The 25,163-nt window shown below is 37.6% G+C and overlaps 2 protein-coding genes and 1 non-coding gene across 4 annotated transcripts; all 3 read right to left on the bottom strand.

Moving 5' to 3' along the window:
* Window positions 1-696: 696 nt before the first annotated feature.
* Window positions 697-11,024, bottom strand: LOC117887977 (E1A-binding protein p400-like). 2 transcript variants are annotated; one of them, XM_034790891.1, is made up of 10 exons: window positions 10,846-11,024; window positions 9,994-10,077; window positions 9,234-9,362; window positions 8,646-8,690; window positions 8,394-8,547; window positions 7,500-7,750; window positions 7,089-7,262; window positions 5,017-5,153; window positions 2,428-2,543; window positions 697-1,581 (listed from the first exon to the last, which is right to left on the bottom strand). In XM_034790891.1, the coding sequence occupies exons 1-10, from the start codon at window positions 10,852-10,854 to the stop codon at window positions 1,388-1,390; spliced, it is 1,293 nt and encodes a 430-aa protein (XP_034646782.1). In that variant the 5' UTR covers window positions 10,855-11,024; the 3' UTR covers window positions 697-1,387. The 2 variants fall into 2 exon arrangements, with proteins under 2 accessions (XP_034646782.1, XP_034646783.1); XM_034790892.1 differs by having other exon boundaries at window positions 8,421-8,547.
* Window positions 11,025-11,999: 975 nt separating this feature from the next.
* Window positions 12,000-24,811, bottom strand: LOC117888212 (E1A-binding protein p400-like). The gene is made up of 10 exons (XM_034791444.1): window positions 24,618-24,811; window positions 23,221-23,385; window positions 19,340-19,519; window positions 18,011-18,081; window positions 17,332-17,630; window positions 16,141-16,343; window positions 15,876-16,045; window positions 14,617-14,813; window positions 13,188-13,299; window positions 12,000-12,116 (listed from the first exon to the last, which is right to left on the bottom strand). The coding sequence occupies exons 1-10, from the start codon at window positions 24,688-24,690 to the stop codon at window positions 12,000-12,002; spliced, it is 1,587 nt and encodes a 528-aa protein (XP_034647335.1). The 5' UTR covers window positions 24,691-24,811.
* Window positions 15,324-15,461, bottom strand: LOC117888367. The gene has a single exon (XR_004648317.1). It is a non-coding gene; the product is annotated as a small nucleolar RNA SNORA49 (small nucleolar RNA).
* Window positions 24,812-25,163: the final 352 nt, after the last annotated feature.

Raw genomic sequence — 25,163 nt, 5'->3', positions numbered from 1 at the left:
TGTGCACCCATAAACTCTCCTAGACTTTAAGCTCTCACCAGCGATGCTGTGGAATAGCTGAGGACCAAAAATTATACAGACAACCCGCTTTACTTCAGAATTCCAATATCCATTTCACTAGCTGTGCCATTACGTTCTAGTAGTCAGCTGCTTATGTCTAGTAGCAAGCTATAATAAAGTAAATTTAAGTCCTGGATTCAGAGAAGTGGAGCTGAAATTTGCACCTGGGTTGAGATTTTTTTATTCCACATTTTGATTCTGAGCAATTTTTTGGCCAAGTTAAACATCTGACTCGTGGGGCTCAATCCTGAGGCATGCCAACCACGGGTAGCGGCGGCAGGGCTCCGGTGGGGATTTAAAGGGCCCAGGCCGCTGCAGAGAGCCCCGGACCCTTTAAAGCACCGCCAGAGCTCAGGCAGTGGGGCTCGGGCGGCGCTTTAAGGGTCCAGGGCTCCCCGCAGTGGCTGGAGCACCGGGCCCTTTAAATCCCCTCCTGAGCCCGGCTGCAAGAGCCCTAGGGCTCCGGCAGGGATTTAAATGGCCCAGAGCTCTGCGGTGGGCTGAGCCCCGGGGCCTTTAAATCGCCTCTTCCAGTTGAGGCCACGCCCCCCGCTCAGGACTCCAAGGTACCAGTAAGTCCTTTAAGTTACTTTCACCCCTGGACGTGCACAAAGAAACAGGACAGAAATAAAGCAATTTATATGAACAGAAAGGACACTTTATTGTTCAACTTACACTGTTTAGGCAGTATGTCAGTGTTCACTGAATTCCTACTTTACAGCGCTAAAGATTCATCTAAAAATTTACAGTTTGCATTTTGTTTCCATACACCTAACAGGACAGCTATTCAGTTACAGGAGATCTAACCAAAAAAAGTCAGCAGTTTTCATTGTTCTGCATTCCATTCAGTGCAACACTCCACTAGTAAAATGTAGTTCTGTTTAAAGAATAACTGGCTATTATTTGATATTGCTCTGGAGACAATAGCCTAGCACAATGATGAACATGTTGATTACACCTCTGTCTCTGTAATTTAGTCTGTAATTTCACTGCTTTGGTATAGAAGGATGGTCATTTTCTGTCAGCAGAAAGCATTTCATTTTAACAGACCTTTTATCTGTACATTCCAATTAATACATTTTCAATGTTGAGTACATTTTTTTTTCAGATTTCACTAATAACGTCTCTTGCATTTATGTCTGTAAAAAAGTGCTCAGTCTTCATTTGGAAAATAAAATGTGGACAACCTGCAGATTTTATTGTCATGGTTTAGCAAGCATAAAATACTGTACTTTTCTGCTTATTCTAATGTAATCATTAGTTCAACAAGGTTTCAGAGATGCTTTCACAGTATGAAAGTAGGTAACCTCATGTGCACTTTTACTTGCTAATTTTGGTTGAGGCTGCTGAGTTCTGTACACCTGGAGTCAGTGATTGGAGAGAGACTATTGTCAGGACCTGTTCCTCTACTGGCTTCTGGGGGATCACCTGAGCTGTAGCCATTGCTGCAGAAATCATTCAGGCGTGGTGACCAGCAGGTGGTGACTGGGACACTGCCGCAGTCTGTGACTGAGCCTGAACCTAAATTATAGATGAAGGTAAGTTACTAGCTGATTGTACATTTTACACAGTCAAAAATGTGAAACAAAAGTAAGAGATGGCAGAAACTCTGGAGAAGCCTGAGACTAAGAACACGACAAAGTCAGGAGAATGAAATGCTATTCCCAAACTTGATACTGATTTACTGTGTGGTTTTGGGCAAAATCACTTAATTTCTCAGTAATTAGTTTTGCCATTTATAAAATGGGAGAAATGAGACCGGGATTCTTGGAGTTAATAAAGATAATAATATTTTGCCCTTATGTAGCACTTATCCGCGGATTTCAAAAATCACCGTACAAACATTAATTCTCAGAAAATGCCTGTGAGATGAGTAGTGCTTTCATTTTACACAGATAGGAAGATACTCAAAGAAAGATTGATTTGCTCCAGGATTACAGAACTTATCAGTGGCAGAGCTGACAGCAGAACCTTGGAAAACCCAATTTTAAAAAAATCCTTAGCAGGTCACTTAAAGAGAAGATCAGCTCTAGTACCTGGCCTACCGATGAGGTTTAAGGTTTCACGTGCCGGTAATACATTTTAACGTTTTAGAAGGTCTCTTTCTATAAGTCTATAATATATAACTAAACTATTGTTGTATGTAAAATAAATAACGTTTTTAAAATGTTTAAGAAGCTTCATTTAAAATTAAATTAAAATTCAGAGCCCTCCGGACCAGTGACCAGGACCCCAGCAGTGTGAGTGCCACTGAAAATCAGCTCGCGTGCTGAACGCGGCATAGGTTGCCTACCCCTGTGCAAAACTGTCAAAACACCACCAAAAAGCATATATCATTTGAATGAGACAGCAAGCAAAGCCGCTTACCTTTTCTACACTGTAGCTTGGCCTTGAACAATCTGGGAATGGATGGCTCTGTTGCTGAGCTACTTGATGTGTAAGTTTTGGAAACTGATGGACATGTACATCCAATGCCTGAGCTCCTGCAAATCAGCAGTAAAATAAGGTGCAAAGGTTAGTATTTAGAATGTAACACATTTCTTCTAAGAATATCATCAAAATGTCTAACTGTTCATATTATATTTCTATCTAACCATATACATTATTGTGATATAAAATTTAGTTTCAGAGAGGATTTAACAAAAATCCACTTCCAACAGATAACAGGACATTTTTCTAGTCTTGGAAGGCACTACAGAAGTGCAAAGTATGTTTCCAGCCCCACTCCTGGCTCCAGACTCACCCCCAGCTGCAGCCCCTTTACCCCATCCATGTTCCCCTCCTCCCCCACTCCTGGTTCTGGGGGGACGCAGACATGGGGGGCATTACCCTGAAAAGTTTAGGCACCACTGCTCTATTGGTTTAAAACTGGTTACATCGGTTTACCTTGCCCTGAACCTATATAAAAGAGGTTTAAATCTACTTAAGAGCTTGTCTAGATGAACAGTTAGTGTGCAGCAAGCTGGGGTGTAAAACTACAGCATACCAGTCTGTTGCACACTAGGGGCTTCTCTACACTTGAAACGCTACAGTGGCACAGCAGTTGCACTGCAGCTGTGCTGCTGTTGTGCTTCAGTGTATACATTACTGATGCCAACGGGAAGGGTTCTCCCATCAGCATAAGTAATCCACCCCACTCCCCTAGAGAGGCTGTAGCTAAATTGATGGAAAAATTCTTCTGTCAATCTAGCGCTGGCTATGGCGGGGGTTAGGTCAGTTTAACTACACATCAGGGGTGTGGATTTTTCACAACTCTGAGCAACATAGCTGGGTTGACCTAACTCTTTAGTGTAGACCAGGCCTAACTCTTGGTGTGACCCTGCTGTTTATCCTATTAATGTGTGCTAGGTGTTCCCTGGTTGACTTTATACACCGCTGTTTGAAATAGCAAAAGGTCAAATGTACTAGGAATCATCTAGAGTGCAAGGACCATGCAGTCAGTGCACAGCAGGCTGGAGCAATATAGATTTACACACCAGCTTGCCACACACAGTTTGTCTAGACATGCCTTAAGAGTGTCCATACACAAAGTTACATTGATTTAATTAAACTGATTTTTTTTAAAATCACACCTTTCGTTAAACTGATGCATCTGTGTGAAAACTAGGCCTTTGTTTGATGTCTACAAGGTTCAAAAGAGATGACAGCAAACTAGATAAGGATTGGAGTTCAGATTTACACCCTAATCCTGATCTATATCTTGCCCATCATCTTCCCATTCTCTCTTCCTATCAAACATACAAGTGAAAAGCAGCCATTGTTTTTGGATGTCCTAAAAATAATTGATCCAGGTTGCCAAAATATAGCCCGAACAATGAGGTTTATCCAATAACCTTGTTTTACAGCAATTCACACTTCCTCCTCTCTTGATGAGCAGAAGTTGTAGGACTGTGGCTCTCAAGTAACAGTCATGCTATAGTGTGTGCAGAGGCACCCTGTTGTACTGGAAATCCTTGGAAGGAATTCTGTCTGACCCAAACACACTGCAGCAACAGTTCTGCCACCCTTTCAACAGATGCAACATGCACTCCAGTCCTTGCCTGGCTAGTTATCCTTTTCAGAGTAGCTAGATGTGTGAAGTGCCCAGTTTATATCAATAGCCTTTAAATCTGAAATATGAAGATAACTGTGTTGATGTTTAAACTGTCAACTATTTCACTGCTGATCATTTTAGCTGAACCAAACTATAGTGCTTATCCCACAGTCTTATACTTCTCTCATACTTCTGCATGTGCCAAAAGACCCAGTGGTCCTGACCCATCTAGCAAAACTTCCAACTTCCCCTTTCACTGTTGTTCTACATTGTCCTCAGTTATACCTGTTGTACCCCATAGTTCAGATTTTGGCCTCAGTAAGGTTAGAGCAACTCCCGTTACACCACAATGGGATGGCATGGATGTGGTAGAGGGCACAATTTAATCTGCAGACCTTCTTACTGGATATGATGCATGACATGTAAAGAACACAGTTTAGCTCTAAAAGCTTATTGTAAATTTGCACGTTGTCGGTTCTAAAAAATGGACAAATCAATGAATTTCACAATGCCATTTTTAAAGAGTCACTCTTAGGGTGAGACCGTAGTTGCAGAGTTTTATGCAGTTCTCATTACTCAAAAGGATGGTAGCCATATTGCTGGGATTAAGAGGGGCATAAAGGAGATAACTGATCAGTGGGGCATGCCCACCTCACCATCCATACAGCTAGCTGGCGATGCAATTGAGACATTACAACAAGTAATGCGAGTACTGCAAGTACAGAAGCATGATTTGGATTCTTCAGGAAGGTAATCATGCCAAAACTGAAATACACAAGAATATCTGTGGAATCAGAACACCTTTGACAAGTATAATGGAATTGTCTGAGTGTTTGCATTTCACACACACACACACACACACACACACACCATTTTTATCAGATTTAAAACATGTAAATGATATGGGCTTTAAGTAAACATACAGAGGTTTAACTGAGGGACTTCTTTTTCTTGCTATCTTTTTCATTAAATCAAAGTGACTCATGTAAAGTTGCATGTGTGCAGCATTCTGGTCTTCAGCATAGATCTGTCTGGTACAAACAGGGTGACTACTGATGTTCTGAAATAAAAATAGCATCAGATGATAAATGCCGTAAGTCACCACTGTAATATCTCAAAAATTATGGTTTACATTAAACCGGACTTTGACACATTCTAATTCATTTTTTTGCCACTTGAAGATACTAAAAAGAAATAACTGCCTTGTCATTTTTGTTTTAAAATTTACCAACTAATCAGTTATTAAATAGTCACTTCTATAGTGCTTTTCACCATCAGGGAATTTTGGAAATGTCAGTTAAACCTGAAAACACCATGTAATTTCCTAATTTTACAGATAGAAAACTGAGTCAAAGACATGAAGTGACTTGTATAAGGTCATTCATCAAGTCAATAAGCTCATATCTGTGGTTCATCTCTCACTCTAAGGACTCAAATGTTTTCATAATAATAGGTGTGTGCATTGTCTGTCTGTGTCTCTCTCTTTCATAACTCAACTTCTCTTAACTGTTAAGGTTATAATAATCATGTAATAATCACTGGATTATCTCCCTGACCTGATTGCAAAGAGGTAAATCCTTTATATTGACAAAAGAAAGTTAGAAACTTAAACTTTAACTTGTTGTTTATTATATAGTGCAAAATTAAGTTTAACGTGTCTTATTTGATATAGTCAGGTAAACTCTCTCTGAAAACCATACTCAACTAGTTTTTGCTTTCTCCTTTAGATGACCTTCAAAATCAGTAATAAGAGAAGACATAGCTACAATATTTTAGTTTTATTTTTTGCACACTATAGTTATACCCAATTAACAGTAATACTTCTAAATTGCTCAGACAACATTTCAGGGAACCTCACTTATGACTCAAGTATGTGATAAAGTCTGATGATAATAATTTGAGTCCAAAGAATCACTTCCAGAAAGATACCACGACTAATCCAGGAGGCACCAATTAGAGTTGACCCAAAGAATTAATTATTTAACACTAGCACTTTTGCCTCTACTCTGCATAAAAGCAAGAGCTGAGTGAAATATTTTTGGCAAATAGTAAACATTTGCCAAAAAATGCATTTGGGGGACAGGGAGCTCAAACTATTTGTGAATTCAGGTCAAATTCAGCAAACAGTTTCAGCCAAAAAAACTGAAAAAAATTTGGAAACATCGACATCTCATTTCAACAATACTGATTTGATCTGACATTCAAAACATTTCATTCAGCTCAAACAAACAAAAATTTTTGTTTTTTCATTTAGGTGAGGAAAACCAAACAAATTTAGTTTTTGTTAGAAACTAACTAAATCTTTTTTCTGATTTTTTGGTTTGACTACCAAATGTAAAATAAATTATTCGTTTAGCTCTAATTAAGATGTTTCAAACAGAATTTACTACTGTGCTGTAACTTGTTTAACTGATAAACCCTAAAATCAGTCTGCTCTTCTCTATAAATTATTCTAATTTTATTTCAAGATGTCTGTTTCAATCCTTAATTAGTGACAGAGAATCAGGCTTTGGTAAAGATGGAACCCCATTGCTTGGATCAAATTTAAGTACCCAGTCGATAAGGGAAAGTTAAAATCTACACCATATTATCTAAGTTAATTCAGATTTTTTAATTTCTTCCTTAATATCAGATGTAATCACAATCATTTATTTTGTTAATCTATATATTCTGTACTCTGTTACATCACTGTATTCTATTCAAGCTGGTCAGTCAAAGTAGGCATGTAAAATTTTGTCCAGTATTAGTGGAATATATTTTGTAAATTTATTTAATGTGATATATTAAACATACTCCATATTGTCTGTCTGGTGTGAGAAATGTGTATAATACCTGCCAATAGACCATGGTATACAGAATTTTACAGTATATGTTTGCTGAACACTAGGGCAGCTTTACAATAGTTCAAGAAAAATGCTGTACAGTCTACAATGAAAACTGAATAAATTGGTGCCCCTAGTGTGTGAAAGGAATGCACAATTCAATTTAAACTCACCTTTCCTTCCTCTCTTGGAATAATAACATTTTCATATCGATTTTGGCATTGTTTTGGTGAGCGATAAACTTGGTTATAGGACTTAACAAGGTCACTAACGAGATCCCAATTGGGTGTGTGCACTGGTGACATGACGGCAAGATTTGAAGGACGCTCCAGTAACTGCTTCACTGCCTAGAAAAGAAGAAGGTATAAGACTCAGGAGGACACTACTAATACTACGAAGTGTAAAGTAAATGTTGTGTGTGTGTGGGTGTCACCAAATTAATTAGATTTCACAGATGCTGAAAATAACGTTGTGGAGAGAAAGTCAGAGAAAAGTTATTTCTGGAGCCAATAAACAAACTATAGTTAAAAGCAAAAATTAAAAAACTCAAAAAGCCCAATAATAAAACAGAAGGACTTTCTTACTTGTAGCAGCGCCCAGTCTTCACTAATCAGCCACTCAGGATTGTCCTGTCCAGCTGCTGCCCGGCCAGCTTCAGTAGCTTTTTTGACAACAGCAGGCAAAGGTTTTGTGACATATGTTTGCTGTTTCAGCAGGATGGTCTTCTGCTTGTTACCCTTTCGACGCATTTTCAACATTCTTGGAGTCGCTCGGTGAAAAAGTGACCGAGGAATAGCCATCTCTCCATGACGATGTTTATTCCTCCTACCTGCAGCTATCAGTGGAACGAGGGGATCGTTTCAGTGAAAGGATGGATGGAACTTTGTTAAAGCAAAAAATGACTATACCAGTCATCCGGCTCTACTAGAGGTGTTCACAATACTGTGTTTTGCATGTAAAAAGGTGTCTACCTTCAATTTATTGTCAGCTATGACTAAATTTAAGAAGACTAGTGATTTCTAACTTAACTCTTCAATCATAATAGCTTTGACTTCCTTTAATTACTACTAAACCACAGCTACTATAGTTTTTCATTTTCGTTTTTACTGTAGCTTAAATAACATACTGAATGTGATTCTCAAGACAGGAAATAAGCCTAATTGGGGGTGGAGGCAAGAGGGAGAATAACACCGGTTTCACTGCTCAGTCCCTGTTAATTTCATTCATTCATTTCTATTTCTAATTCAGAAAATAAAGGTTAAGACTTCTGGCACCCAATTTTCAAAAGGCACTCTGTCTCTAAGTCAGCACTCAAAATCATTCACATCAATAAAAAAAAATCTAATTTGCTTAGAGAAATGGTATACAAAACACCCTAATCTTTAGGTATGAACATATAAATGTTTTTTAAAATTTGGCCACTTGAGTTTGTGAAATTTTCCATTTTATTTACAAAGAAATAAATAAGGAAAGGCTACCAGATGGATCCATTCGGAATTGCTTACTCTCCTTCCTGGCATACAAAGGGGGCAGCTTAGACTCTGAAATTGGTGTGGAATCATACATCAGACACGTAACAGAATCAATGTAGACGTCATTGTGATCTGGAGGCAGAGTAAGAGGAGTCCAAATCTGAAAAAAAAAAAAACCCACAGATTATATGTCATCATGATTAGTTAACTAACTGCAGATAGGTTTATTTCCTCTTCAAAAAAAAATTACTGACTTACTGGCATTCTTTCTATTTGCCCATCTGGGTCTTCATAGACATATTCCTGTACAGGAAAGATACAACTCTTAATGATACCAATGATACCAGTGAAGAGATCCCAACATATACAAACAAGCAGCTAACGATGAATAGGTATATTTACAATCACTATAGTAAATAGTTACAATTACTCCAAAATTAAATATAAGTACATTAATGAAACAGATCAGCTTCAAGGTGCAGCACACTATCACTCCCAGCCGCAACAGTGCTTTCATTTCCTCCTGCTTCTCCTCTGCCCTCCTCTCAAGCCTCATCCCTAATCAATCTTGACCTCCCACTTTTTGCTTAGCATTGCCAACAATGCCAGATGTCCAGACAAATCAGCCTCTGGACTTGCTGTTTTTTTCCCCAAACAGAAACCATCAATTCTACAAAATTAGGAAAGATTAGGGTCACTTCTGTGGACAAGACTACAAACTAGAGTTAAAGGGTACAAGGTGGGAGCCAGACTAATAGGTACCACCAACTCACCCTTAAATGCACACTGATCATCACAAAAACATAATTTCATGAAAGGCAAGAACTAAGGTTACTTTGAAATTACCATGTTGTAGGCATCTTGCCTAGTGTAGGTTAGGAGCTCTTCCTCCTCTTCCCACTGCATTTCATCTTCCTTTTCCTTGAGCTTCTTGATATGATTGAGTTCCCACTCTCTGTTTGCAGTTTTCGACTCCTTTTAACAGGGAAATCCAGTAAAATTAAATTAAGCCTTACAGCATTGCAATCTCAGAAAGTAACTGCCTAGCTTTTCACAAAAAATTACATGATATTTAGAAGTGGATTGCCACATATGTGGATATGATAATTAAGGAATGGATGCATTTATTGACATGACAACATAGTGCTACAAAGAGTTTACTAAGATCAACCTGCATTCTCATGGAGTAAGACAGGAAATGCCAGGACACAGAAACAAACCTACCACTCCATCCATATACACAAAACTTATTTTTAGCAAGGGATAAATGCTCACTAAGTCTTTTTCGTCCTTAGTCTTTTTTTTTTTTAAATGTAATGTTAAGCACAACCATTTTAAACAAATCTTCAGTGACAAGAGTTTCAATAGTATTTTTCTAAATTTATTTATTTAACATGTGCATTGTCGTCTAGCCAATGGCATCTTCAGTGGCATGATGCAGTTCTTCTAGGCCATTGCTGAACCTAGTCAGCAGGCATTCCTTGACAATGTGCGTCATCGTCTGTATTGCGCCGCAGCTGCACAAAGGGCTGTCACGAAAGCCTCAGCGATACTGGTTACCATTTTTCTAATAGTATATTGCCAGTAGTGAAATGTATTTCCTTACCTCATTGACTTTCTGCTTTCCCTTATCATTGTAGTCATGAAATAATTCCAAGTAATTCAAAGCATACTTTTCAATTGGCGTCAGCTGTTTAGGAAAACACATTTTCAAATACTGCTACTTATTTAGGTTTATAATTAAAATACAAACCTATTTTACCAGTTATTTAGGAAAAAGAGTATTCTTTATTTCTGACGCACAAAAAAGTAGCATGGTCTGATGGTCAGAACATAGGCCTGAGGGCCAAAAATTCCCAAGTTCTAATCCTAGCTCTGTTACTGACTCACAGTATGGCCGGGGATAAGCCAGAATATCTTGGTCTCCATTTTGCCATCTGAAAAAGGAAGATAATACCACTGTACACTGTAAAGAAGCCTTAATTGCTTTCCAGTAAGCAGGATATTCCCCTGTGCAAAGACTAAACAGAGTTGTCCGTAGAGCAACAAGGAGACAGGGATGGGAAACGAAGGTCCAATCAGACTAAGGAAATAGAGGAAACTCTAAAAATAGCTAACTTGATCATTAGGAAGAGGATAGAGGGTTGCACATACATCTGGGAAAGTGCTGGGGTTGCTTTCTGGTTATGTAAAACCATTTACGTTTACCCCAGAACACTCACTCTCTCAAGAGAAAACTTGCTGACTGAAAAGTTTATGTTGATGACCCAATAGATAGTCTGAGCTAGTTATGCCAATCACCCAAGGCTTTGCAATTAATTGCTGTTTGTACAGAAGACAGTTTGATGCCAGTGAGGTGATGTTGGGGTACTTCAATAAAATTCTGTTTCATTACCACACAAGAAGTTATTTTCAAATGTTTCCAAAGGTTAGACATAAAAATAAGACATAATTCTACCAGATCCATAATGTTATCCAATTCCTTTAACTGTGACGGAGCCTTAATACTTCTTGGACAGCGTAACTCTGAAGTTACTTCAGTTCTTGACTCAATTCTTGCCTCTTGTGCATATTTTCCAAGGTCCTCTTTTCTCTGTTCAACGCTAAGAGCCTTTTGAAAATATTAAAAACATTATAAGAAAAAATACAGTGTGTGATTGTAATAAAAAGTTACATTGGAATTGGACTTTACTCTCAATTTTAGAAAAGTAAACACACTTATGAGTATCTTAGCTGAATATAAAGCCATTTTTCATTTGATTCAATGAACAAAGCTAGGAATAGGGCAATAGCACAACTGTGGAAATAAAGAACTGGTGATGTGCACAAACAATCATGGTAGTTTTCTCATCATTGACCTCTCTTTATTTTCTTTATTACCTCAGATTTCAAAAATCACCACACAATTTTTTAGCAGAAGTGCTAAAATTAAACAAAATGAGAACACATGATTTGCCCTCATCCATCAAAGAAAAAAAATATCCATGATGGTTAGAGCTTTTACTTCAACTAAGAATTGGGATCAGATTTTAGTAATACAAATCTATGGCATGCTACAGAATGAACAGTTACAAAGCTTTATTCTCTGGAGTGCTCACTGTAATCATTTAGTTCATTCTTTAAATTTAATCTTACAAGGATTACAATTAGATCTGTGTGTAACGCTCAGGCATATATCATTATAGTATTTAAATTATGATTTTGTTTTGTTGACCAAAATCTTTTCTAGGTGTGATTCATGTGGAATTTATATCCCAAGTTTTGTTTTGAGTTTCAGGCAAAAACTTCAGCCCAAATCTCTGACTGTCATATGATTTCAGGTTACAGCCCTGCAAAACCCACTGATATATGGTTTTGATGCCAAAACAATAAAACCTTTGCTTCACCCCAAAACTCTGCCACAGTTCACCCCAAAGAAGAATCTAAACAAGTTTTTCAGCAAATCTGGGCAGAATCTGTATGCACGTGAATGATGCCAAGACATCATACTGATCCCTGAGCGACTATGTCTAAAGTAAACTTTTTTCATTCCTGATACAATATATACAAAAGTTAAAATATTGGGGTACAAGTAACCTGTCTAAAAACGAAAACACTTCAGTGGAAATGAAGTCAGATTGTTTCTGCCAGGGAAGGTTTCTCAGAAAGTACCACAAACTCCCCAGCTTTGACTCTGAAATCAAGGTCCTCTAACGAAGAATGGACTTCAAATAACTCCTGAGCAGTTTGCTGAAAGTCAAAAAGGTATTTTGGATTCCCAATTATAATTAGAAAATTTGAAATGGCTGATTTTATCTTAAATCCACATTCTTGGTTCTTTCAGTAAACAGTCTGTCCGTGAAGGGAGAATTATAATTGCATTACCTATTACCTATGAAAATTCTTAACACATAATACAAGATGATCTTAAGGTCATTAAGTTCTCAACTTGACCTGTCTTGACAATGATATCATATGACAGATCTTGCCTTATAGAATGCAGAGGACATACAAGTTACCCTATTTCTTTCTACAGCCCATCTTGTCCACAGTAGGAAATAGGTGAGCCCCTTTCAATGGGAGTCATTGCTGAAACAACTTATTTTTCATTTAACCTAACAGTGTACTACCAGGAAATTAAGTTTTAAAAAAATCACCCCACACAAATCTGAAAAATTCTTCTGGATGAAATTTAACTTTAAATGTAAAGAAATGTTTCTACATTCATTTCATAGTTACTAAGTGCTACAGAACAATCGATGTAACTTTTAAACTAGCCTTGTAAAATCATCATGAAAATTTCCTATGCGGGCACAAAACGTACTGTTACAATAATAGTTTAATGTTACGTGCTTATGAAAGAAATTACTAGCCCCAGGCAAAAGGCTGCTCTTTAAGGGTACGTCTATACTTACCTCCGGGTTCGGCAGTAAGCAATTGATCTTCTGGGATCGATTTATCGTGTCTTGTCTAGACGCGATAAATTGATCCCGGAAGTGCTCGCCGTCGACACCGGTACTCCTGCTCCGCGAGAGGAGTACGCGGAATCGACGGGGGAGCCTGCGTGCCGCGTGTGGACCCGCGGTAAGTATCTTGTAGTTCAAACTAAGATACTTCGACTTCAGCTATGTTATTCACGTAGCTGAAGTTGCGTATCTTAGTTCGAACTGGGGGGTTCGTGTGGACCAGCCCTAAGACAGCAATGCTGCAAGGTGTTGAGCACTCTGACACCAATCCAGTAAGTCTCTCAAATATGCACTTAGCTTTAATTTACATGCATCCTCAATAGTACTACTCACATGCTTAAACATTTTGAAGTACCTGTGTTAAAAATGTTATAGGATAGTTATTTCCCTGAGCAGCTACTTCTTTAATCAAACATTTAGTGCCATTTTTCAACAGCATCTCTTCTATGGAATTACCACTTACAAGCCTGTGGAACAAAACACCCAGTCAATACAGCAACATTAAAAGCATGTTCTTCTGAAATTAAGCATTTTACAGCTAACTTTCTTTATATTATAGCGGTGTCTAGCAGCACAAATTTAGTTCAGGGCCTGTTACACATTTTCATTAGAGACCCTGATTTTTTCAAGCAAAACTTCAAAGTTCTTTTACAAGTTCAAATATCACTTTCAAAACACAGTTATTTTCAAAATACAGGACAAAGTTTGGAATAAAAAAGCAACTTTATGTAAAAATAACTTCAAAGCATAAAGATGCTTGCAATGCATATCCCCAGTATGAAAAGTCCACAATCTATACCTCCTGTTGATCTCCCTCAATAGCTTCAAACATTTAGAAGGGCAACTGTCAGACTACAACTACTGTATGTGGCACTTCATAGAAGCTAAGCAAGTGTCCATATGATTAACCCTCTGTTCAGGAATTAGCGGAGTCACCTAAGAGAAGCCCTCCATCACTAGTAGTGCCAGGGGAGATGACTGCTCTCTATAAATACATCAGAGGGATAAACACAAGAAAGAAAGAAAGAAAGAAAGAAAGAAGTTATTTAAGATAAAAGCCAACGTTGGCACAAGAACAAATGGATATAAACTGGCTATCTGCAAGTTTGGGCTTGAAATTAGATGAAGGTTTCGAACCATCAGAGGAGTGAAGTTTTGGAACAGCTTCTGTAACTTGAAGTCTTTAAATCAAGATTTGAGAACTTCACGAACTCAGTCAGAGGTCACGGGCCTATTACAGGAGTGGGTGGGTGAGGTTCTGTAATGTGCAGAAGGTCAGACTAGATTATCATGATGATCCCTTCTTGTGGTAAGTCTATGAATCTGTGAGACTAGAGCCTCATGATCACCAACACCTGTTGGTCAATGGTTTCAAAAGCTACTAATAGACTTCAAATCAGCAAGGACATTTATTGTCCATCACCATCAAGAGATTGTCAGGCATATTAACCGTAACAGTCAGAACAGAATACTGAGAAATATAGATGATTTAGAATATGAGAACAGAAAAATGGAAGAGAAAGACAGAGCTATAATGATGGAAAAGAACAAGGTTTTAAGTAGTCTTAAGGGGAAAAAAAGTCTTCAGATGGAGAATATCCTAACATCAGAATGCAAATGTTTTATAGTGGAACTGATTTTAATGGAAGCAGAGTTCGGCCAACATTGAGCACTTTTGAAAACCCCACCCCAAAGCCATTGCTAGGAGCACTTCGGCCAGTCTAAGTATTTTTCCCCATTTCAGTTTTACAGCAGCTACACTGGCTTCTAAATACTAGTGTCACCTGTATATGTGGATGTCTTTGTTTCTCCCAATTGTATCACACCATTCCTGAGCTTTTGCATGCATCAGTGGATCTAAATCAGTGTCACAGAACACAACAGTGTTTGCCTCTATGTGACTGCCACCCATGGAAGGACTGTGGGAGGAAAGAATGGCACAGAAGATTCGCTTATCTCTGTTGAATCTTTTTATCAGCTCCTAAATGGGAAAGAGTTATAGTTACAACTCCAAATTGTTGTACATGAAATCTTTGAACTATATTTTACTAATCTTAAGAACAAGAAGATCTTAAAGTGCTAACTTTATTATTTATTTCTGTGATTTAGGTCAAAGGTGTTAACAAAAAGCCTGTGAATGTTTTATAAATTGACATAAATAAATAATCCTAAATTTAACTTACATACTATTCTGAAATGTTTTAGAATCAGGCTTTAGTTGACCAATCTAAATACTACAGCTCTATGCAGTCATTCCATTTATCCTCCATAGAACACATCACAAATATCTTCTTTTGTTGTTACATTATGCATACTTTTGTCTTGATTTCTCTTTTTACTTGCTAAATTAGATCCCCCGTCCTGTGCAGGTTGCTATGCTGCTTTAAGGCAAAATATTTTTCTTGATGTTTTACACTGTATATGGCTTAAAGCACAGTGATATATATGAGATGAAAAATGAGAAAGAAGAACTAACTATGTTATGGAGGTTAATGTTTGCTCAAATTGTAGGCCCCAAAGGAAATGCAGAGTCCTACTGGGGAGGGATATGAGCATATTTTTAATTTATCCTCAGGCAATGCCAGGGCACTATACAGGCAAAAAAGCCCCTGGAGTAAGGCTGAGGAAAAGCCAACAAACTTAAAAACACTCACCGTGCATTTACAGACAGTATAAGCACAAGTATTAAGTCACGAATATTATTAAAACATAAGAGCTACTGTTCATCTGGGATAAAATGATTTAAGGCTCTCTACAAGAAATCATCATGAAGCAGGACAACTCAGGATATGCGGTCTTGGCAACTTCCTCTCTTCCTTGAGAGCTAGCAATTTAATTGATCTGTTTTTACAAAATGTGTTTTCTGTGCTACCACCACTTAGTTGTTCTAGCCAAATACATAATAGGCCTATGGCACTGCCAAATAGGAAGACTTTTTTTTTTTTTTTTTAATTAAAAGTGCTGTCGTATAAATCTCCACTTGGGCTTTCTTCCCTCAGTTATATGAATTAGTAATAAACAGATGTTAAGAGGCCTCTCTCACCAGATATTGCTCATAGTTGACATTTTCATCAATTCTTATGTAGGTGAGAAAACGGACATTTAAGAACAGCTCCAGTATATCTAACATTAGAATCATCTGTGTTAGAATCAGCACACGGTGTCCTTTAGATTTCAACTTCTGAAGCAAGACAGCAAGAGCTTCCAATTTGCCTGTTTTTGAAAGAGAATAATATAAAGGTTTGCATGCAGCAGTCAAGTGTCAGAGAAAGGAGGTCTGTATAATATTGCCACCCATTCTCCTTTACCTGAATCAAACTGCACCAGTCGGCGATCAGGGAATTGTAGTAAGCGTGGAGTTGTAATCTGTTGTAGCTGATGTAAATAGGGAGCTGCCTGCTCTTTAAGATTCTGCTTGAAAATTTTCATTCCATGCCTATATGAAAGGGGAGGATTTCCGACACGCAAATATGCGGGAGCAGCAACTGCTGCCGGCAGCACACAGAGAGTGCTGTAAAATGAAGCAAAACTTTAATATAGCCAGAGCTGCTAAAAAATCCGCAGTTTTTATGGAACACTGAGCTAAATATTCAAAACCAGTATTATAATATTAAGTGTCTGCCAGCATAATACCTCATCCAATCATCATCCTCATATTTAATAACTATTAAACCTCATGTGTGCTTTTCTGACTATGACATAATTTTTTATATTCTTGTTCCCAGGGTGTCTTATATACAGTAGTAATTGATCATTCTGCAACCCATCCTCTTAAGTGTAGGTTGAATCAGTGATTTTACCTGCTGCACTGAGAAAGTGAGAGAATGAGATTATGGGTTGGAGAGTGGAAAAAGGCACTTGAAAGTGAATGGATGGATAAAAGCTTTGTGTCATGCCATGGAGAACCAAGGACTCCTTGGCGTACCTACCTCTACAGATGAACGTGGGGTAAGAGAAATCCTAACTAACCAGATACACACTATTCCTCTCCCCTTTTTATTTCCTCTTTAGTTTATCTTTTACTCATCTATATCTGTTGTTCAGTATGGACCCTAGATTTAACTTTTTTTTAAAAAAAGAGTCAGAAATGTCTGTATGTTTTTTTTTGGTGGATTTAAAAAAGAAACAATGTAAAATGTTTAATATTTGTAGATAACCTGGGATTACCATGCAATTTACAACCATAGTGCCTTCTTACCTACCAGGATACAAAATGTAGACATAGCATGGGAGAACAATTAAACATGAGGGAAACAAAAAATAGTGCAGGAAACTTGATGTAACAGATTTACTTTCTTTAGCAAAAAGAATAGTTTTCATGATTCTGCAGTTGTAATATACATATTTTACAGAAGGGAAAGCTTTGTGGTAAAGTTTGTGTAAGACAAATGTAAATAAGTCTATTAATAGGACAGCTAAGAGGAATGCCTTCAGAAAATCCCAGATTTTACTACCAGATAAAATATAGATTTGTCAGTTTTATATTGAACTACTATTACCTATTAATATAATCCTTTAGGGATTCCTGTCGCTGATCCGATGTCAGGATCAGGGCTTGCAGTGGAGCATTTTGGCCTCCTGAGGCACTTGAAGAAAGGCAACAGTTCACAAAACCAGCCCACCTCCATTTGTTGTCCCTGGTAGAACTCTGCTGAGGAATCTTTTTTTCACCAATCAAAGAGCAAATTCCTAACAAGTCTCTGCCATACAATGGGACTCTGGAACAACGTCGCTCATTTCCAGAAAATATTCTGTCCAGGCGTTCTTTTAGGTGCTTGTTCCTTTCCTCAAACGCTGTCTTTTATAATGAAATTCTGTTATTAATATACTTTGACTAGATATAGCTTATGTAAACAAAAGAACACACAAACATAAGTTGTGCAAGAGAAACTTTACCTTAAGTGTGAATTCCAATAATGAAAGTGTGGGAAGATTAGGTAACAAACAAAATGCAGTAAAGAATTGTACAAGTATGATGAAAATGTAGATATTGGGATAGGACATTTTAAAGCAATCAACAAATTAGCTTTCCCATGTCATGCCTATTCCTGGAAACTTTTCCTCTATCTTACACAATATGTAGGAGGTATATTCTGCATGCTTTGTTAACATACTGTTCTACTTGGTACGTACATACGTACGCGCACACACGCACACCCCCCATATCTAGTATTATACCTGTGTTGGACATTCTAGGGTAGATACCGATTTTGATTCAGTTTCTGGATCATCCACTGCCAAATTGGTAACTGCATTTTTTCCAGAAAACAAACAGACAAAAAGAAGGTATTTATTTCATAGCCAATATTCGGATATAGATATACAATTGAATTTGATGGATACAAATGATATTCTGATATAGGGATCTACTGTTCTCTAAAAACTCCACACATATCACCAAAGAGAAAAAGATTGACATGTATATACCATCTTTCATTCAAAGATCCCAGAAGGCTTGACAAATTTCACAAAGAACATAGCAGATCTCTAATAATATAGAGGGAGTAACTGGTGGCTTTAATAAAACAAAAGAAATAATACTCTTGGGCATAATCTGAAAGAAAAATTATATTTCAATTTTAAATAGACTGAAAAAATAAATGCTATTTATCTCATATTACAAGGCAGAGTTATATTTCCTTGCCTATTAGAAGTCTGATTAGCAACAGAAGATCTGTCTCTCATAGATAATATATTAATTAGATGTGGTCAAAATATATCCAACTACACTAAATACTCGCATGCATCATTCACTGTAATCTCCTTTGGTCAATTTTTGGAGACAAAACTTAAAAGTCTTTTTGAAACAAACTGACATTTTGAATAGTTCAAAAACTTTAATGCTTGCTCCTAAAAGATTTTAAAATATATATTATTTTTCCAAAATGTGTACTAACAGTTAAAATTCCAGCTGCTCAGCTGGGCATCTCACCAAAATAACAGCAAGGCTCCGACTGCATAAGTCACACCATTACAGAAACATATATGCTTCATATACCATGAACCTGTTCTGCTCTGATGATGGGTTTGCTATTTAAAAGTAACAAAGATCCCATTCTCTGCCTGTTTCAGAAAGCACATCTGTCAACAGATGTATTATGTACCTAACAGAAAGGCATGGTGCCATCTTCTGACAGAGCTCCTTATCTGAATTTACATCAACTGTTATACTTCAACAACATCCAGAATATGTAGCTACTGGCAGTTTTATATAGACGGATTTTCCTTTCCTTTGTCTCCAGTCTCCAGAACCAGAAAATGATATCCAAGGTGTATGGTAGGTACTTATACGTACTCAAATAGATGACAAAAAGTCCATAGACTCATGCAACACTCCCCAAAGATGTCAGATGTTTTCAGTCATGAACTAAATTTCTTTCTTTGTTTCTGACTAGAAGCGTCAGGACTCATTGTTAATATTAATACTTCAATCGTATTCCAAACTGAATAAATAGTATTCTGCTGAAACAAGAGATTCCCGTATGCTATCTGGTGAAAGTTACTTACTTTGCTGTGTTACTAGTGTAGACGTTGGCACATCTGCTTGATGCTTTAAATGCTTTGGGAAGCCAGTATCTTGAACAGTCCCAGTCCCAGCACGATAGAGGGGCAACAAGGTAACCGGCCACTGAGATTGCAAATACCGCAAGCCTGGCACTGAAACAATGTGAAGAACACTTCCTGCAACTGTAAATGCACAATTTAATGAGTAAATTCTGGGAATGGCAAATCTATTCTATACCTATTTTGAACGGAATGTATTTGCCACTTCATGTAATAAAAAAAGGAAACCATACAATTAAAGCAGTATAATGATACCTACCCATTTTTCCTATAAATGTTTTTTATGCCCTCACAAATTTCCTGTGCATAAGTTTCCCCTCTCTCCATGGTCCTGATGAATAATTATGTAAGAGTGAATCCAATGAAAATTTGTCCACAAGAGAGCAATCACTCTAAATACCAGACAAGTATCAGACACCTTAATGGATTCCTGCCATTTCTTCATCTGGCCTAAAAAAGGTAAGCTATTTCTTCCAATAGCATAAACCCCCCAAAGTCAACTTTCCCCACAGCTCACACATTTTACTGCCTCAATATACCTACTTCTAGCATCTTGAAAGTAATGGCCCTCCAGAAACTCCCCTTCTGCACAGTAATATGCATATCTGCTTCTGGGCCAGAATAAGTTTAGGTTTAAGCTGTTGTTTTTTAAAGACAAGTTATAAATTTCAGTTCCCCATTCCCACCAAAAAGACCTCTAGAAGACAGCAGATGCATTGTTATCCCTCTTCCCCTCCCTGAAAGCTTTCCCTTTCTTTAACTTAGTCAAAAATATATATCATTGAGGTTAGGTTTTCCAATTCACTTCCCACTCTGGGGTATAGATTTAAATCTTTTCCTGAAGTCTTTTTAGGAGTGTGGAGTACCTGAACTCAAATTCCAAAGGAAAGCCCTCATTTCCATATTGTATATGTTGATTTCCAGGACTCAACAGCTCTCTAAAACTTTAACAATATAGAGTAAATTAGTTCTAACAAGTCTGTCACTGATTTAAATATTCAATGCTTTCTCCTTTCCACATTACTCTTATTAACACTTGCACTTCCATAGTGCATTTCATCTAAGGATTTCCGATCACGTTACAAATGTTATTTATGCCTTACAACCCCCCTTAGTGTCCCTGTGGGGCATAAACCTCAGTATCAATGCAAAAATGGTTATTAGTACAACTATAAAATTTACAATAATTTTAGAAACTTGCCTTTACTGAATTTTAGAAGACACAATTTCTTTCATACATATAGTGTCAGAGATTACAAAGCCAGAAAGGACATTTGTGATCATCTAGTCTGACCTCCAAAGGACTTTCCTGAATTAATTCCTGTTTGAACTAGAGTACATATTTTTAAAAAATTTCTAATCTCAATCTAAAAATTGCCAGTGATAGAGAATCCACCATAACTATTAGAATAATTTATCAAAGGTTAATTACCCTCACTGTTAAAAATTTGCACCTTATTTCCAGGCTCAATTTGTTAAACTACAGCTTCTAAGACACTGGTTCTTATTATACCTGTCTACTTGACTGAAGAGCTCATAAAAGTTTTGTTCCCAATTTAGGTACCTATAGACTGTAATCAAGTCACCAGTAATCCTCTTTTTGTTACACAAAACAGATTGAGCTCTTTGGAGTCTATCACTGTAAGGCATGCTTTCCCATCCTTTACAGTAGTCCAGTAGAGGTCGCCCATGGAACGTGAAGCATTAACTCACATGTTAATGTTTTTGGCTGCTTATTTTATTAAATGAAATGTCCAGACTATCTGAAAAACTCCTAAGAAATCTTTGCTTTCTCCCAGTAAGTGACAAATATGAAAAGCTTCAAGGAAAATACCACCTCTTTGGCCATACATCTGTACTAATCACTTCAAGGTCTGATGGCACAAGTTCTGGAATGCAGATTTATAACTTTCTTTTGCTTAATTATTATATATTGTTTTATTGTATTTATGTTAGACAGATACATCTAAATGTTACTTATTGTGATTTTTACCTTGAACAGTGTGATTGGTAGGAGTTTATAATTGTAAATTGTGGGTGAAGCTACTGTAGATTCTAACAACCAACAGGAGTGTCTTCTTAAAGAGCAGAACACTCTCCCTTACTAAAGGATGTGAAACTATTCTTTGACTAGGAGCTCAAAGAGTTGTGATGTGTAGCTCCTAGCTTAGGAAGCCACAAAGCCTAAAGCAAGAGCCTCTTATCATGCCTCTCTTCTTTTCAAAGAAAAAGCTTCAGTTTTAAACCTACACAAAGAATTCTTGAAATATTTTGATTGAAACTGATTTCTTTTATATACATTCATTTAACTTTAAGGAAAGCACAAAGACAAAAGCAATGACCTTAAAGTTGAAAACTTACAATCCTGCAGCATGTGCATTAGTAGATTGGGGTGTTCACAAGCTGAAGGTGCTCCCAAGAGCATCCCATGAAGATACTGAACCAATAAAAAAAATGTGACAACAGATGATATTTGGATCCTGCCAACACTCTGAAAGAGGTTTGTATTTAGTGAAACTACAGAAAGAGATAGGTTTCAGAGTAGCAGCCGTGTTAGTCTGTATCCGCAAAAAGAAGAACAGGAGTACTTGTGGCACCTTAGAGACTAACAAATTTATTAGAGCATAAGCTTTCGTGGACTACAGCCCACTTCTTCGGATGCATCCAATATTATGCTCTAATAAATTTGTTAGTCTCTAAGGTGCCACAAGTACTCCTGTTCTTCTTTTTACAGAAAGAGATAGAGATAAATCTCCCTGAAATGAGATACCAGCTCTCAGCACTCTCATCTCAGCACTGCCTGTTCATGTCATTCAAGCAAGTGGACAAAGCAGCACCCAGTATCAAGCAGCAACCTTCCAGTTCAGCATTGCTTCTACAACACGATAAAATTACCAAGCCATCAGCACCGTTGGTAAAATTATGTTTGTAAAAGCATTGCCAAGGGATTGGACTTAAATTGTTCTTGTAATAATTTTAGTGTGTGTTGAAATGCTATTGTAATTGAAGGTACTAACAATTTCTCTTGTTAAACACCAGATTATTTAGACTGTGTACTCCTGGAGAGGAGACTTACAATAACAATGGTAGACAGAGAGAAATAGTGGGATTTAATTTGAATTTAAGATTCTCAGTATTTATTATTCACCTACCCCAAGACCACCCCTTAAAGTGAATTGTTGGGCTTAAGGAGCTATGCTATTTCAATTGAACTGAACTGAAATGTGTCCTATAAAACTGAAGAAAGTACTCAGTTAAGATCACTTGCCTCTGCCCATTTATAAACTGCTTAGGTTATCCATGATAAAACAAATGAGTACCAGAAGTGGGAGTAGAACCTAGGAATCCCACCTTTCAGTCCACGGCTTTCAATGCCTCCCAATTATAATTTTGCAACAAGAGCTCAAGCATCTTGCAAAAAAAGACCTGACAATTTTGACACAATCCCAGCACAAGTGTTACAGGTCTCCTTTCCTTTCTGCCATGATGATTTACAATAGTGAAAAATAAAATATTAATTTTACCCATCCATCATCGAGGTAAGTGGGCCAGTAGAATTTTGCAAGTTAAAGAGAATACAAATCTGTTCATTACTGCAATCAAAATAACCATTTATAAAAGCTATAAATACATTTTAATATAATACTTTTTATGTAATAAAGGATTGGGATCCTGTTGTGCCAGGCAGGCACTGTGCAAACATATATGCAGACATGTTCTCTTCTCCAAAAAAGATTATAATCCAAGATTTTCAATAAACAGCCAGATGTTTTGCTCCAATAGGTTTAGCAAAAGCAACTGCTTGAAGCTGAACAGTACAGTACCTTGAAGTTGCCGAAGATGCCCTCCAGTAAGCTGGCAGAGTTGGCCATAAGATAAAGTAAATGTTTTCCCTTTAAACTGCAGTGTTATAGGCATGTTTGGCTGAATAGTTTTGTCTGGGGCTCCAGCTGTGGAGGCCAGCTGGCTTAGTTTCACTATCTTGTCACCTGGTAAAAATAGAAGGAAAAAGGTGCACAGCATTTAAATTGAGAGGTTTCTCATTCAACACCCTAAAACTTGGGGACTGACCCTACACACGCATTGCGTGTCACATTTCCAGATAGGAAAGCAGATCAGCCAAACTCCACATTTGGGTCATGAGCTGCACTTTGCCATGAGCTATTGTAAAGGTTCCCTATTCCCATCATAGCTTCTTCAGTACAATTCAGTGTTTTCTTTCCCCTCCCCAGAAGTTGCAAATAAACAGATTAGCTCTCTCTCTAAGTTTTCTTAGGATATGAAGCCACATCTAAACGATTGACAGAGACAGTCAGGAACAACAGGGCAACAGATGTGTGAACACACTCCACATTTGCACTGTAAGTAGTATTTGCAATAATGTGCACATACATTTTAAATTTCTCACATATTGTGCAGGGCTTTAAAAAATATGGCCTGATATACTTTAGGCAGTAAGTACATTTAGGAAATTGACTGAATTATCTAATAGGTCTTCTCCATCTCCAACTTCTATTTCAATTCAATATTTGTTTTCTTGCTAAGTAAGCTTTTAGATGGAATCTGATAATTATTATTTTATAGGGTCTTCTACTCAGTACTGACTATGGATACTTTCCAAACAGTTTTCTATTTATGTAACTGCACAGACCTACATCACACATAGGCTAACCATCAACATGTAGAGAATTTAATAAAGGTGTAACAAGCAGGACTTTAGTTCCTGCTCTCAGTCACCTAAAACAGGTCAAGGTCTCAGAAGGCTGTGTCACATGATACAAGTCAGTGTTCAGCGACTCTAGTGGTTACTATTACAGGGAGTATGACCAAGAAAGACTAGTATGTCTAAGTCTAGTTAGCCTACGTAGAGAGACAGTAAAGATTGATGCATGTCTGACACTAAGAATGGCAGGTGAAATATGTGGAATTGATTTCATCAAGATGAAAATCTATGGAATCCCTAGAGATCCCCGAACGTTAAAATTTCCAAGTTTGCATAGCAACATTAATCTCCTCATAGAAGAAAAAAAATGAATTATCTGTTTTGACTTTGAGAGAGAATTCAGGTTAGAGACCCTGAGCAAGTTACATTTAAGAAAGGGATACAAAAAAATCATTGGATATGGATAGTTCTCAAACTACAAGGAATATTTACTTTGTGCTGAAAAAGCTCTGGAGAGAAAAAGGAAGTAACAACAATGCATTGGTATACAGATCAAACCTTTCTCATTATGATTTGCTGAAAATCTGGCAAGAGGCAATCTTCCTTGTCTTTTCCCATGATGTGTTCCCATAACCGTTACTGTATTCCCTGTACGCCATGATAGAGGATTTGGGAAATCTACAATCCTACCTTCAGGTTTCTGTCCATATTCCACTGGTTGAAATAACCTAGATATATTAAAAAAAAAAAAAAAAAAAACAACCCACCACACACAGAAAAGATATATTAGGAATTAATAAGAATGCTATTAACCCTTTCATCCAAATACAAAACTCAAGTTAAAGGCCCAATTATTCTTTATAGTGGCTTAGAGCAGTGTTTCCCAAACTTGGGACGCCGCTTGTGTAGGGAAAACCCCTGGCAGGCCAGGCTGGTTTGTGTACCTGCCGTGTCTGCAGGTCCGGCCGATCGCGGCTCCCACTGGCCGCGGTTCGCTGCTCCAGGCCAATGGGGGCTGCTGGAAGCGGCGGCTAGTACGTTCCTTGGCCGCAGTTCGCTGCTCCAGGCCAATGGGGGCTGCTGGAAGCGGCGTGGGCCAAGGAA

Source organism: Trachemys scripta, chromosome 15 (assembly GCF_013100865.1).
Source record: "Trachemys scripta elegans isolate TJP31775 chromosome 15, CAS_Tse_1.0, whole genome shotgun sequence".
NCBI lineage: Eukaryota > Metazoa > Chordata > Testudines > Emydidae > Trachemys > Trachemys scripta.
The sequence above is the reverse complement of the archived record's forward strand: the minus strand, read 5'-3'. Positions and strand labels throughout refer to the sequence as shown.

Excerpts from the sequence above, each read along its gene's own strand:
- LOC117887977 (XM_034790891.1), bottom strand. Across the intron at positions 7,263-7,499 it reads AAGACTGGGCGCTGCTACAA|GCAGTGAAGCAGTTACTGGA; the intron begins GTAAGAAAGTCC and ends CTTCTTTTCTAG. Across the intron at positions 5,154-7,088 it reads TTCCAAGAGAGGAAGGAAAG|AACATCAGTAGTCACCCTGT; the intron begins GTGAGTTTAAAT and ends TTTTTATTTCAG.
- LOC117888212 (XM_034791444.1), bottom strand. The coding sequence starts at position 24,690 with ATGGGAACACATCATGGGAAAAGACAAGGAAGATTGCCTCTTGCCAGA. Across the intron at positions 23,386-24,617 it reads AGCAAATCATAATGAGAAAG|GTGACAAGATAGTGAAACTA; the intron begins GTTTGATCTGTA and ends TATTTTTACCAG. Across the intron at positions 13,300-14,616 it reads AAAGACATCCACATATACAG|GCTTGTAAGTGGTAATTCCA; the intron begins GTGACACTAGTA and ends TTTGTTCCACAG.